We start from the raw sequence: 16,548 nt of genomic DNA on the forward strand, positions 1-16,548 counted from the left end.
GTTGTGACGTGAAACTCTTGTTTCAGGGGGCATCTCTGAGGACGATGAAGTTTATCAGAGACCGCATCGACGCATAGCTAATGGATTGACTGGCCTCGTGCATCAGCACACGGGTGTCCTCAGCCAGGGAAAGGCTTTGGGATTTCATGGGGAATTGCTTCAGACTCAGTCCCGTGGTCGGTTGGCCAAGCTGATGCCTGCAGTGTTTCTAGAATCCCATTTCCAAAGAGCTCCACAGAGGCAGTCAGACCTCAGCCTAATGCAAAACATCGACCGTGTGGAGAACAAGCCTGTGTCTGCCCACCACACGGTCACAATGGTGAGATCCTACACACATTGAGATTTTTTAGTTACTTTTAAATTTTAGTGCAAAAAATGTATTAGAAGCCAGGGGTGTCGAATTGAAGGGATAGTTCACACACATTTTTTTATTCTGTCATCATTTACTCACCAAGCCTGTCATTCCAAACCTATAAGACTTTTTTGTTCATCTTCAGAACACAAATAAAGATCTTTAAAGAACACAGATAAAGAAGTTTTCTTCTGTCCCTTCATTGACAATATGCAACTACCACTTTGTCGCTTCAAAAAGTTCATAAAGAGATTGTAAAACTAATCCATATGAATTGAGGGGTTTAGTCCAAATTTTCTGAAGAGACAATCACTTTATAGGATACAGATTTAACAGATTTAATTTAGGTTTTTATTCACATATAAACATTGATCAGTGAAACATAAACAGAAGCTCAACCGAACATGCTTGACGCACGAGAACAAACCTCTTGCGGAAGCTCAAACATGCTGCGTAACACGAGAATGAACATCATTGGTTCTCACACGTCAGGCGAATATGCTTCAGCTTCCGTTTATCACAACTGATGTGTGAGTTAATGAATGTTTATATGTGAATAAAAGCCTAAATTCAATCTGTTCATCATATACAGCGATCAAGTCTCTTCAGAAAATGTTGGACTTTTATGATCTCTTCATGAACTTTTTGAAGCGTCAAAGTGGTAGTTGCGTAGCTGTCAATGGAGGGACAGAAAGCTTTAAGATTTTATCAATGCTCGGGCAGTTCCTTCATACACAGAGCGGTCATCAACAGGTAAAAAGGAAAGGCGCCATTTGAGGCGTTGTAGTGTTTTCCTAACAACTACAGACAGATTCGAAGAATAAGTCCAAATGGACTCGATTTCAAAGGCGCAATTCCCTGTTCTGATGTAAATATAAATGTAAATGGTGCACACTAACAGCGAGTGTTAAGGCCGTTTCACAAGGGACGCAGCAGTTGAGAGTGTCTAGTTCATTTTCACAGAGAATTTCATTAGTGTTTTTCCATTGTTTTTCTATGTAAACAGACATGTTTGACCGTTGCACTTTTTTGCAGCATCTCATGCATAATAACACATGTGGCGCTCAAGTTAAAAGAAGTTCAATTTTTTAAAAACACGTCTCTAGAAATATGGCAAGTTGAGACATCTTTGCCTTTGTTCATACGGACATCTGACTGCTAAGTAGGGTTTGTGTTTTTGGCAATAGTGCTTTACTGAGAAAAGAAGGTCAGGGAAAATCTGCAAATGGAAAATCTCCATAAGTACCTTTTGTGCATTTGCAAGTTTTTTTTTTTTTCTACTTGTTACTTTGCACTTTTTTTATTTATTTACTATTTATTAAAGTTTTTTTATTTTTATTTAGGATAATATATTTTTGACCCTTAATTTCCATGATCTAAATAATTAAAAGGTTGTCATTTGAAAGTGTGTAGGCCTACTTGCATTATTATGCTGTTATATTAGGATTATATATTCAGTGGCATAAAATGGTCTTAAAATGACAATAATATCGTTTATCACAATTATTTCTGGGACGATATATATCGCAAAAAAAAAAGTAGTTATCGAGACAAGCCTAGTGATTAATGACAGAATTTAAATTTTTGGATGAACTAACCCTTTAATTTGAAAAGGGTGAGATCAGATAAATGAAATGTTTGCCACATATTTTTAAAGACGTACACACATACCTGCACATGCCTTTTATATAGTGTGTTTAGTGGTCTCTCAATCAGCTTTCTCTGTTTGAATGAGAGTCCGTTTATTTTCCCCTCTTAAGGTTTAATTTGAAGTAAAAAAAAAATCAATATTTTTCTGTATTGATCCTTGATACAATGTTAGAATTGCAGGTGTTCATACTTAATTCCGAACATAAACCTGCGTGTCTTAATCACTGAAATAAGCATGTTACTGACTGGATCAAAACAAGTTGCCAGATGTGGCCAGGCAAGGTGCCAGCAATGTTGCTAGGGTGTTCTGGGTGTTTGCTAGGTGGTTATTGTGGGGTGCGTTTGATGTACAATGACAATGCACAGTGAATTCTGCTTAAGTACCATAGTACAATACATTTGGAGAAATTAACTAGCTAGTCATGACTTTTTCTCGAAACTGTAGTGACTTTGTAACATCCGTTGTTTGAACCACGTTGGTTAAAAAATATGGAATCGTTGTTAAAGACGTTGTAATGAAGGAGTAACTTCTGCTCCGTCCCACCGGCTCCCCCTTGGTCAGGCGTCGCTCCACTTATGCCACGGACATACAGGCCATCCGCTACGTCCCTTTTCCCCTATGGCTGCAGCGGGCTCCTTTCTCCCTTCAGCATCGCCACTGTCTGATGTCGGCAGCCACGCCTTCTACATCTAGGCTCCTCCCGCATTCGCCTGCGCCGTGGGCTGTCGGCTCTGGGGAGCTCTGGGTCTGCGCCATCGGACTTTCTTCACCCTCAACATCTGGGTCTCGTCGTCACCAGCCCTTCACCACATCCTGCCTCCATCCCTTCACTTCAGCCTCCCTGCATCGTTTCGCCATCTCCTCGTCCTCCTCCAAAGGCCCTTCTCTGTTCTGCCACGGTGCGAGGTCACGCCTTGCCAGAGGGGGCGACATGTCACCATTATCATCATGGACTTTCATTTTGTTTTCATTCTAATCATGTGTTCCTTTGTTCAGTTTTCCAGCTCCTCATTTGTGTTCATTGGTTTCAGCTGTGTCCTATTAATTATCCTCGTTTGTGTTTGCTTTATAAGTTGATCCCTCACATTCATTCTCTGTTCGGTCTATGTTGCATTTAGTGTGTGTTGCCCTTCCAGTCTGTTTATTCTTTGTATTATCGTCATTAAACTTCGTGTTGGAATTATATTCATCATCTTCGTCTACCTTCCTGCTACCACCCGTGACAGTTAGATTATTGTTGGAAATAACAAACTTGTCATCTGATGTCTACTTTACTATATTTGTTCTCCATTGTTTTGCTTTGTTTACAGATGTTTGATTCAATCACGGATACTTGCATCATACTCCCGTGTTTCCCTGGGTGCTAGAGCACCCACTTAAAGCAATACTTTCATTCTTTCAACACACTACGGGTATGTTTACTCGACAACGTTATGCTTAAAACTGAGATGTTTTTCCTTCGAGTTTTCCACGTACATGCGACATCATTGTCAAAACGATCCCCATTCACACGGATCCGCGAAAACGACTAAAAACGCTGTATTCTGCTGCCAGGCCATTAGATGGCGATGAAATACTGTAGATTGAACACGTAATATGCATGTGCATGACATCATCGTCTCTTGATCGATTCGGTATGAAACCTCAAAATGAATAAATACAGTCAAATGCAAACTCTTACGCAAACCTGCAATAATTAAATATGTTAAATTACACAAATATACGTTATTTATTTAATCTCACTTTATTAACCAGTGTCTTCATTGCCGACATAAAAATAAGCAAAAATTACTTGAGGTAAACATTACATTTCTGTTTCATTTTTTTGTTATTATTGCTGAAGTAAGAGTGTTGAACTTTCTTCTTCCGTGTCAGCTGGATAGCTGAAAAGTTTGTACAGGCGTGAATTTGCATTTACTTCAGCCTGAGGCTTATTCATTTCACTTTTGGTATGAAAGGGCCTTTAATTTTTTTTTTGTTATTAAAAAAACAACAACAAGCAAGCCCAGCCCAGCTTTGAAAAAGTAACACAAAAACCACATTACTTTCCATAAAAAGTAACTAAGTAATGCAATTAGTTACTTTTTTAGAGAGTGACACAATATTGTAATGTAGTGCTTATATTTCACTGTCCACCATATGAAAATCGTAAGTCGGTTCACTTAAAGTTGCAATGAAACACAAGCTACAGTACATATCTTTTCTTCTGTATTGTATCATATCCGAGTGTAATGGATTATCAAAAGAAACTTGAAACTTGTGGGAACTTGGTTTTATGCATTGGCTATTGATTTAATTTTGAGATGTGGGCATTGGACTTAAAAATGGAGGCAGATGAATGTGAGCTTGCAGGGGCAGGTTAAAGTGGACTTAAATGATTGGAGAAAAATCTGTTGTTTTCACTGCAAGATCCAGTTATTAAGATATTTTGATTAAACTTTAAGAGGAAAAAAAAAAATCAAACATATTCAAAGGTGAATTGTTTACAATATGATCTACAATATGCATTTAGAAAATAGATTTTAATTTCATGTTGACTAAAGAAACAACACACTTCTCCTCAGTGATTTGCATGATTTAAGGTGTTTTATTTTATATGGTAGTTTAGGTATATGAGTAACATTAATAGATATACTTGCTGTAGCAACACCTTTCGTAAAGATGAATAGGTTTGACATTAAGTTTGGCGCTGAACATTTGGCAACTGTCTATACGTACCAGATTAAATAATGTGTTTATGCGAGTATTACAGTGAGGAGGATGTGTTTTATGGTGGAGTGAGATGAACTCTTTCACCCTCAGAGCTAATTACACTAATGCACCTGATGCGAGACCTCTGGAAGCTTCCACACTCCCACGAGGTGTCCAAAAAAATCAATCACAGCTCGCATATATCACCACTTCAGCTCACAGCACTGCCTGTGAGAGTCACGCATTTATATATTTATTTGCTTTAATGCCGGTGAAGCTTAATATGGGATGTGCTCAGTACACAAAAGGTCATTGCAATTTGCCTGTCAAAATTAATGCAGGTTTGAGAACTACTTCAGTGTGGGTGGTAATTAAAGTCAACATGAAATCAACATCGACCTTGCTTATGTCATGATTGCCCTGTTTTCTGTGATCGTTATGTGGACTTTTAGTTTCTCCACATTAGTCCCTCATGGTTTGTACCTGTGTCCTAGCCTTTGTACATAGTATAACTCTTAGCTGTGTCCAAAATCGCCCCCTATACACTTATTTAGTGCACTAATTGAGAAGACAGCCATTTTTAGTGGCGTCCAAAAAAGATTGAGTTCACTTATTCACTCCCATAATGGACATCTGCAGAACTTTTTATTCACTCCCTCAGTGGACTATATTAGTGGAGTTATGTAGGGAATAGTAAATGAGGGTATAGGGGGTTTCGGATACAGCTGTTGTATTTCATATAAGGAGGTTTGATTCCAGGGGTTTCAGGGTTGACTCCAACTCTCCCACCGTAGGAATTAATGGAATCCACTCCACGACTACATTTGCTTTAAATCAAAACAGGGTCAAGAATAAAAATACAGGATTGTAGTTGTTATTAAACACTATATGTATTCTTTTTTCCAACATGTGGAATTACACTCTGTTTATTAAAACAACACACATTTCACTGGTTGCAAGCGGCGTGGCGTGACAAAAGCAAATAGAACCCATTATTAATTCTGATTCACCCATAGGAGCTGCACCTGTAAGTTCTGTTTTTGTGATGTTTGAGTTGGTGGAGGCTCGACGCACGAAAAGGGTGCTTTCAAGGTTGGTTGAAAATATGCTTTATTTTTGTAATTAAAACTACATACTTCACCTTTAACAAAACAAAGAAGGAAATCCGCTGGTGAGTTGCAACTTGGCAACTTTACAAACTTAACAAAGACAATTACTAGCAACTCAAGGTAGAAACACGGGGCAATATATACAAGAGAAAATTAGCAACTAAATAAGACACAGGTGAAGAACATAATCAGTAACCATAGAAACAATCAGTAACTAAGGCCTGGGACACACTAGATGATTTTTAAATTTTAACCGATTTTAAAACTGTGACAGAACACAGATGACAGTTTCAACCGATTTTTAGAATTATAATCCTCTGAATGCACACACTAGATGATTCAGCCGGAACCACGAGACCACACACTTGTTGATTGTTGGAACGATTTCACAGTGAGACGAGATCCCATGGAGACTCGCGAGATCCAACTAGGGTTGCCACCTTTGATTTGTGAAAAACCGGGACACTCAACCCATATTTGCAAATATACTATGTTAACAGTTGTAGGACTCCCTATTGCCCCTCTTACCTATATTTGTCCTGACACAGAGTTGTCTGAGTCGCCCAGTCTGAGTTGTAGGTAGGGGTGGGGGAAAAAATCGATACTGCATAGTATCGCGATATTTTCTGTGGCAATACTGTATCGATACACGGGCGCCAAGTATCGATCTTTTATTATTTAAATTACACATGAGAAAACACGCAGCATATTCATTCAGCTGCATTTCCTTTCCCTGCTCTCCCTCCGTCTCTCTGTCACTCACGCGTCTCTCTCACAAGCAATTTTTTGTCTCGCCAAAGTCTTATTTGATCGGTGAGTGTTGTACATGACTGCTGCGCTTGCGATAATGCGCATATTACTGAAAGAACGAGCAGAGAGAGCCCCGGTCGCGCGCGCGCGCACCCTCGCCGTCTTCAAACTGTCTTGCTCTCTCTCGCTCCCTCGCGCATATTAATCAAAATCAATTGAGAATTGACTCGATGGTAAAAGATCGGAAGACCGAAGTTTCACGTGCAGCATTCGGGTATTTTTCCCCTGAATTACTGCTGGGTGTTGTGCAAAAAAAAAGAAGAAAAACTTTTACGTTGCCTTATCTTCTCTGAAAAGCGTTCCGCACATTCAGCTGACATGAAAAACACTTTCAATAAACAAAACAAAATCCAATGATGAAATGTTTTCTGTGTTGACAAATCTTGTGCGATGTCCTGACTGCCGGGATAATCACACGCGTTGTACAAGTCCGCTAATGACACGTCCGTTTCGCGAACTACTCCTTTGAACCGATTCAACCAAAACAATCTTTTAGTTTAGACTGTTTGCGGTAAATGCAGTTGGGTTGTCGAGTTCAAAACTCTAAATAAGATATGAATCAAATAAACTTAACTTACTATAAACAATGTTATGTCATTGTTTTACTCTTACACTGAATGTTTGGATTTTGTGAAGGTGTGAATCATTTTTGATTAATATTTAGCCTAATATAATAAAGTTCTGTGTAACAGATTATTAACGCAGATTATTAACGGAGATTATTAAAATTGATGTGACATGAACAAAGATGTTGACAGTTTTCCTTTGCGGACATAATTCGAAGTTGGAAAAAGGTAATAAATCGCAATATATTGCAGAATATCGCAATATGTTTAAAATCGCAATAATATCGTATCGTGACCTAAGTATCGGGATAATATCGTATCGTGGTGCCTCTGGTGATTCCCACCCCTAGTTGTAGGTTGTAAATCGTTTTTTCTTTGACACTGGTGGCTCATCTGATTTTGTTGTGTTAACAAACACAACCGACCGACAGCACAGGCAGTTGCTAGGGGATAGGCGATAAGTTGAGCTTCCAATCAAATAAAAGTAAATGCCTGGCATTGGCCAATCCACTGTTTTACCCGTTTTTACCCGTTTACGGACACAGGATTGGATGTACAGTACACAACCATGAAGAAAACACAGTAACAGTAGAAGGAAACAGTTTAATTTGAAACCAGGAAATTCTACTTTAGAAGTACATTTTCACAAAAAAACCCGCTGTAAATCGTTTTAAATAATTTCATTTTGAAAGAACATTTATGTTTGGGTCAGCTAGGCCCGTAAACTCATATCAAGAAGATAGGTAAAATATTGTCTGGAGGGTTTGAACCAGTGTGCCTTTGAGCAGAGTTTACATGTTCTGCCTCTTTTCCACGTGTATTTTACTTCTTATACTGTCTATGGTATTTTACTATGACAATACTCACCGCAAGTGAAGATCGTGTGGCTGGATAATTTCCTGGATAATGAGGGAAACATACACATACACAGCAATATTATTAGCTATTTGTATTTACTTACTAAAAGAGACATTTGCAAAAGCTTGCAAAATTTTACTCACCAGCTCAAAAACATTATGATGATTCATCATTTTGACTGATCGGTAACGTTAGGCCTATATCCCGCGATCAACAATTTTCAAAAGCCTAGTTTGCATATTCTTCTAGAGTCAAGGAGTGTGGTTCACGTTCCTCTCTGTATAAAGACACAATGTTCTCAGTTCACTCATTGTAAAGCTCCTATGCTGAGTTTTATTTTTTTTTTTATCAAAAATTAAGTTAGCTGACAATATTTACATAACATTCGCCTAATACATTGAAATATGTACTAATATCGATATTGCTTTAATCGCGTTTAGATTCTCAATTTAACACGTTTTTATTTGATGTAGCAGAATTTTTTTTTTATATAAAATAAAGTTATTTACCTTCCGCAGATTGCAACATGTCCGTTGTATACGTTGTTAAAATTCGTTGTCCATTTACATCCCGCAACTCGCTCAAAATAAAAATGTAACAGTACGATGAAAAATAATCCATGTTTTAAACAATGTAAAAGCCACAGAACCGAAGGAGGCTATACTGAAGATCCCGAGCAGCAACACACACACACTCACTCCAACAGACGGATATTCAAACTTGACCTGTAAAGGCGCGCATAGTTGTCATTGGCCAGATTCCTGGATGACAGTCTGAATAACCAATCATGCTCAAAACAACTCGAAGAGACAGCCAATAGTGTGGTAACATTGCAATTACAGGAAAAGATGACATGTTTGGTTTTAAAAGAAAGAATATGAAAAAAATTACACGTGCTATTTATTTAGTTGCATTTGTAAACTGGCTGTTATATTTAATCAGTTGGTTAAATTGTGTTTTCATTGCAGTGCATGATTAAAAATTAAACTTACAATAACTTATATACCATATATAACAACATATATACCACTGCTCTGCTAAACAGCAATTTAAAAGAGCAAACATATTATATATTAAACAGAGCAAACATTGCGTATTCATATAAAATTCTGTATACCTACATGAAAAACTAATGGATTGGTATCATGGTGACAGAGTTACATTCATGTGACCCATAATGATCCTTTTGCACTCTAACAAATTATTGACCTTTCCTTTAGAAACACACTTATGCCTAATAATGTCAACTTGCTTTTCACCCCGTTACCGTACACAACCTGTTGGTTTAGCGTTAATCCTCTGTCCAACGCAACACTTTGTTAACATTGGCATAATTCTATACAAGTTGCAACATATACCCCGGGTTTCACAGGCAAGGCTTAAGCCTGTAGTCCCAGACTAAAATGCATGTTTGAGCTGTTTTACCTGAAAGCAACTTGCACTGACATCTTAAAATATGTCAGTGCCATTGTTTTGTCTCAAGATGCACACCAGTAATGTTTCTTTTTTCTTTTTTCTAAGGCACATTTTTAAAAGCTAATTAAATGCACTAAGGCCTAATCCTGGCTTAATCTAAACTCTGTCTGTGACACCGGGTCTGGGTTAGAAATTAAGGGTTAAGGTTAACCCTAACTCTAACCCCCCTTGTCTACAGACTTTCATTTAACAGCATGGGTACTCCAAGGTGTTGACTGCAGTGGTTAGGCCTTAAGCGTTGATACAGGATGAATAACTTCTCACTGTGACAGTCTGTAATGTATTTTAGCAAAGAGTGTTTGTATGGATTGTCCCTAATTAAGATAGATCTAGGTGCATTCAAGTCATGTCATAAAGATCGTATTTACAAGTTGAACGCACATGAACGCCACCACAATGATGAAAATATGAGTAAGAAGCTCAGGATTAGGTTAGGGTTAGGGTTAGCCAAACCCGATCTTGAAGAGTTACGAGTGTGTCAGTGAGAAACATTGTGGAATACCACAATACTTAGGTGTTTAGCAGTGACATTGTCAGGATTTTTTACTATGAAGTAAGCTAATGCCTGCACAAAATATGATAGCATATAACAATACAATATGTGATGATAAAGTTTACAGTGGCTTCATAAATTAATTTAAAACATTAAACAAAATAAAAATTGTAAAACCTCATGAATACAAACTTCCTAGCAGGACTTAAACGCACCATATGTTCCATCATGAACCCTGTTGGCCTGCTGTCTGACCAGCAAGGTCAATTTAACAATAATTGTGTTTGCTTGCTAAATGTTACATTTAAAATGTCATAACACGTCACATTACAAGAACGTTTCATAAAAAACACTCCATCATCTCAGGTCTCAGTGACATCCTCATAACATTTTACAAACGTTGATCTGATAATGTTCCTCCTCTGTTATTATGGAACATTGTGCCAATGTTTTACTGAGAACATTATATAATCTGTTATATCAACAACATCCTCAAAACATCCTCAAAATGTTACATTTAAAATGTTCTAGCTTTGTTAACACGTATAAATCGCTCAAAAAAGAGAACAATCCTGGAAAACCGGGACGGGTGGCAATGCTAGATCCAACGTGATTTAAGAAGAAAAACAGATGGAGGACAATCGACGTCGTCAGCTGGCTCTCCTGGAGTGTGTTCTGTTTAAAAAAATAAAAAAAAAAAGGAATTTGGGTGATCTTCTTTCTCAATACTCCACTTTCGTGGCATGTTTGTGGCTGCCAAATTTCAGTTATAGAAACATGCAACATCCGGTAGGTGTTGCATGTTTTAACCACTGGTGATAGAGACATTTTAAATGAATTTAAATTAAATTTCAATAAATCAACTCATGTCAAACAATGCAGTATTTCTCCTGTACCCTCACACTACAGCTTTTTTATGCTTAACATTATATTCACATAATCAGACATATTTTGATTGTGTAGTTTACATGTAGAATGGCAGGTATATTTTAATCATATATTTATATTGTTATTATTGTTACAATCATTATATGTAAAATTATTAAATGTTTTTATATATTTAATATTAAAAATATTATACCGTGCATCCATTTTTATCATGAATAATCATATATTTTTTTTATCTTGGGTCAAGTTATAATGTTAGTTTTTTATGACTAAAACAGTGATAATTTAGTAACATATCATTTATTTAATTTTCAAAGACCATTTTACACACACTCACCCTTACTATTAACCAAACTGCTTGTTTACATTGAATGCAAATTTTATTTTGATAGTTGTTCTGCTGTTACGAATAAAAAGCATCTATTCTACTGCCTACCTCACAGTAACTGACACCGTGAAGTTACTTATCATCCAGTAGGCGTTATTGACATATAAATGTGGTCATGTGTTTTGATGTTCATCTGTCTGAGATCTGAAGGCTGCAGAAGTTGTCACAGTTTCAATAAAAGCTCTTTTTAACTGAGGAGGAAGTTTTGACTTTCATTTCATCGTTTTCACTGAACAATAATCTTTTCTCAAAAGATCAAGGAAAATGTGATTCCTTATGATATGAGGCCTCTACAGTGTTGCAAACGTTTAATCTTTCATTGCATCAAACAGGGTTGTCCCTGTTCTTCTACCTCTCTCAGTTCCCATTGTGGTTTGGGAGAGAGTCAATGAAAGATTTGTCTTAAAAGTTATTTTCTGATCTTTGATGTCGGTGTTCCTCTGTCAGGAAGATCTGAGGCTATAGCTTCTGTTCCCACCAGCAGAGGGCACAATCCCCAATCACTCCTGGCCCATATTTCCTGTAGACCCGTGTAGATATGCAATTTGGTAACACAATTAATGTGAAGTCTTGTTAGTTTAGGTGCAATTCTAGGCATATATATATAGAGATATATTTATTTGCTATTTTCAAGAAAATCTAGTTTATAATGTTGATACAAAGCTCTATCAACAAATAAATAAAAACATAATAAAAATCTAGAATCTTCCATGTTAATAACTGTATAATGGATATAGGATAAATTCATTGTGTACTATATATTTTTGCATGGGCTTTAAAACCGTTCTGTTGATTCTAAATATCTTATAAAGGATATTGTTCATACACCATTCTTCATGTTTTAGGAGGAAAATGATGACATAGAACTGTATGTGTCGTCTGTTGGAGTATCAGAACCAATGGCTCATGAGGAAATGATCCAGTTGCTCAACATCAACACCCTTCACCACAGCCCTGGGCCGCTTGCAACCACTGAGGCGTCCACTGAGGTTTGTGGCCTAACTGCTCTTGCATGAAGTTACTGTCAGCTGTAAAACTACAAAACATACATTTCAGTCATTACAACTCTTGGTATAGTTATAGTGTGTTAATGGATATGACCATGTTAAATTAATGAATTTGGTCTTGGTGGACAAAATATACAAATGCTGCTGCATAGCAAGTATGGACTGTGAGCTGCTGTGAGCATATATATGTTATATACAGAGGTGTGTGAGTGAGTGAGTGAGTGAGTGAGTGAGTGAGTGAGTGAGTGCGTGCGTGCGAGCGATTCATCATGTTTTTTACTCCTTTATCATCATGCACTGACGTACTAAGTGATTTTTGAAATCAGAGACTCGTGTTGAGCAACAGTGTTTCTGACCTCTTGTGATCAGATCAGAAATATTTATTTATTTATTTTTGCCGTATGGGATGTTTTCAAATATATATTTCAAAATATCTATTGCTAAAATATATTTCAAAATATATTTACATAAATATGTTTTTGGACATTTTTTGTATATTTTTGAAAACATTTTTGAAAATATAAATATATATTTTAAAAGCATTTAAAAATACATTTCGCCCTATGTCTTTTAATCTAAGAAAATACATTCACATGTCACATTTGAAGAAAAATGTCTCAGGGTACAACTGTAACCATGGTTCCCTGGGAAGGGGAATGAGACACTGCGTCCTAAGGCTCTATGGGGAACCGGTGTTGACAGCGTGACCGGTGTCTGAAGCACGTGCCTAATCACGACAATAACATTGGTGGGTGACAGCCTATGACATCACTAACGGTGTGATCAGAGTTTAAAAGGGTACCTTTAGTACACATCAACAGCTTCTTTGTCTGAAGGAGATGTGGGCAGGCATACCCGAAGCATGGCAACAAGACGCAGTGTCTTGTTCCCCTTCTCAGGGAATCATAGTTACATTCGTAACCTGAGGCGTTTCCAATCGAATTGAAATTCGCTCTACATCCTAAGACGCTATGGGGAGGAAATGCCCACTCCAACCTGCTGAAAGAATGAAGAGGGAATGTAAGAACTGACATAAAGTCAATGACTTCGTGGTTAGACATGGAACTAGGTCCGAAGTAACAGTTCCCTGCTCCAGAGTGACTCTCTTCCCTAGGGCTAAAAACCCTGGCTATACATACTGCATGGGCAGAGCTCAGGGCCTGGTATTCTGGCCCTTCAGGGGACACTATACCCCTGACGAATGGAGGTCTCAGGAAAACCACTCTCAAAACAAGAGGAGACCTAGCAACACTCTAAAACAATATCATCAAAGAGGCTAACAGAGAGCCAATGACCTGATATAGTATCCAAGGGGTGTATCTAAGAACAGAAGCCTCAGCAGGACGACTCTCTAAAGCGAGAGGAGGCCTGCTATGTTCTACACTAAGGACTGCTTACCAAGGAGGCTCAAAAAGAGCCTGACAACTCCATACTGCTATCCAAGCTGAGCTCTGGGCAGTGGAGGCCTCAGCAGGATGACTCTCTAGAACGAGAGGAAGCCTAGCAATGCCCACCCAGACGACAGTTTAACAAGGAGGCTTAAAAAAGAGCCTACAACCTAGTCCACTGACTAAACAGAGCTCTGAGGGCGGAGGCTTCAGCATGACCCTCTATGGCGAGATGGAGCTTAACTACGCTCTACGCAAAAGACCACCTCACCAAGGAGGCTCACAGGGAGCCGTACGACTGTCATGTTATTTTATGCGGAGCTGTAGGGAGTGGAGGTCTCAGCATGACAACTCTCTAAATCAAGAGGAAACCTAACAATGCTTCCCTAACGGTGGTTCCACCAAGGAGGCTCACAGAAAGCCATTCAACCTGGAGTGACCACCCAGACGGAGCTGTAAGAATGGAGGCCTTGGCAGGACAACTCTCTAAAACGAGAGGATGCCTAAATACGCTCTAAGCTAACGACTGCTTACCAAGAAAGCTCAACAAGAGCTCTACAAGTCAATACTGCTATCCAAGCGGAGCTCTGGGGAGCGGAGGTCTCAGCAGGACGACTCTTTACTCCACCAAAGACAGTTCCACCAAGGAGGCTCACTGAGAGCCATACCACTCAATGTCACTGTCTATAGCAGAATGATACTGAAGTCAGAACAAGCTCATTACAGGGAGCAGAGGACCTTGCCCATAACTGGGAAGGTTCTACTCCATGCTCATCCTAAATGACCAATGGGAGCTAACAGCTACAACCATTGTAAAACCTGTAATATGATTTAGTCTCTAGACTCCAGCACTCTCAGCCGTACAACAGGAGAGGTTCACCCAAAGTGAACAAATCACCTTCTGTTGGGGTCCAGAGACCAGAGGAGCTCCTAGCCTTCCTTGGTCGGCAGATCACACGGAAGTATGTGAAACTCCAGACACTCCCGAAGGTACCTTACGACAAAAAAGGGTCCTCGAACTGGGGCAAAAAGAAAACTTCCTGTTGGGTTCTCGAGGTCGAAAGAGCTCATCCCAGGGACTGGAGGACCTGACTCAGGGGGAGGGTTCTGCACTGCAGTCAAACACAAGGAAAAATGGGGTCTCTAGACTCCAACACTCCCAAAGGTGCCTACAAATAGGAAGGGCTTCCAGAGATACCCAGCGGCAGGGGCAGATCTAATAATAACACCTGTCTGAAATCTCTCCACATCTAATTCCTCAGAATGTGGAGGAGCTATGGAAGCATAAAATAGGAGCAACGACAGTGTGAAGGATGAGAGAGGACCAGGCCTGGACTTTACGTTGTGTTTGGTTTATGTGTGTGTGGGAGTTGGCCGTGAGGGGCTGCCGCCTTTATTTTTGTTTTGTGTTTATTTCTATAAAGTTTTGAAATGTTTGCCGGATCCTGCCTCCTTCCCATAACAACATACTTCGCTGCAGTGCATGTTCAAAAAATCATGGTAATACCATGGCACCATAACCAAAATATATGGTAATATAATAATTTTATTATTACACCTTCTGACATAATTCTAATGTTTAAAAAATATTTTTGAAATATGTTTTTGAATCAAATTGTAATTAAAGTCCACTGAGGTGACTTGCAGTGAGTGTTACATGTCAGTTTGTTTCTGGACTTCCTTCTTCATTCATTGTGTTCAGTTTTCCGCCACTCCTGTCTAAATTATCACCATCCTCATTAGTTAATTTAGTTTAGCTGTGTCTTGTTAATTATCTCATTAGTTCTCTTTGATTTCCACCTGTATATATGTTCTCCCTCTGTCATTGTCTGTTCTCGTCAATGTTTGGCTGTGTTTCTCCTGCGTTATTCCTTGTTCCAGTGTATTTGAATAATTAAAGTCTTCCTTCCAATGTTCCTTCCTAGTCGTGAGCATTTCTGAACACCACCATCCGTAACAGTGAGAACCCATGTGCAGATTTATTCAAATAAACAAAATACAAAATAGACAGACTTGAACTTGAACACATCAGTAACAGTTATAGGGAACAAAGCTAGACAAAGGAACAATGAAACATGAGACTAATGATTGACAAGAAACACCTGAGCATAATCAAGACAATGAACCAATGACAAAACAGAATGATTAACACATGACAAGGGCAACCAACCAGCAGAAGACACATACGACTAGGGAAGCACATGACATGATCACATTAGGAGCAAGGGAAACACATGACTAACAGGAAACATGACTATAAAAATAGGTGTGTTTGACTTAAAGGACAATTCCAGTGCAAAATTAATAATACATGGGTACCGAGTCGACCGTTCTCTGCTCAGTTCCAAGTCACAGTTCAGCTCACGTAGGACCGCGTTCGTGGTTCGACTGGTCGAGACTGTTTTCCAAAGATGGCTCCTGCCTGTATACGCGAAGTGTACTGTCTTTATAAAGTATCTTCTTATTAAACTGTCTGTACACTTACAAAGTTCTCAATGCTTCGGTTTGCATGTAGGGACCCTCAGTATGCGACCGTGTCAGTGTGGGCTATTTTGAGCCTTGTTAGTGGTATTAACTAGTGATTTCTTTTTACTTACTCTATGCCCTATATACTATATACATTATAAGCTAATCAGTGGTTCGAGCTAAAACTGGGTACATTCGATTAGCATGAAAACACATCCCAGAGAACGGTCGACTCGGTAACCATGTGTTATTAACCCCTAGGTTCATTTTGCACCGGAATTGTCCTTTAAAGCAGCGCTGTGCAGACCGATCAGTGAATGGCATCAAAGTTCCGAAAGCATGCATAGCCGTCTGCTCTCTAATCAATCTCACGGTACTTTGATGTCATACACCGATCGGTCTGTG

General features: G+C 38.7%; 1 protein-coding gene across 1 annotated transcript in view; it reads left to right on the top strand.

The window, feature by feature from the left end:
* Nucleotides 1–16,548, top strand: part of ptprr (protein tyrosine phosphatase receptor type R) — a 38,699-nt gene that overhangs the window by 1,272 nt on the left and 20,879 nt on the right. Inside the window, exons 2-3 of the mRNA XM_079868896.1 lie at nt 27–319; nt 12,128–12,271. Coding sequence (XP_079725022.1) covers nt 27–319; nt 12,128–12,271 — 437 coding nt within the window. The remainder of the gene's footprint in view (nt 1–26; nt 320–12,127; nt 12,272–16,548) is intronic.

This window comes from Squalius cephalus (assembly GCF_949319135.1).
Source record: "Squalius cephalus genome assembly, chromosome: 4".
Taxonomy (NCBI): Eukaryota; Metazoa; Chordata; class Actinopteri; order Cypriniformes; family Leuciscidae; genus Squalius; species Squalius cephalus.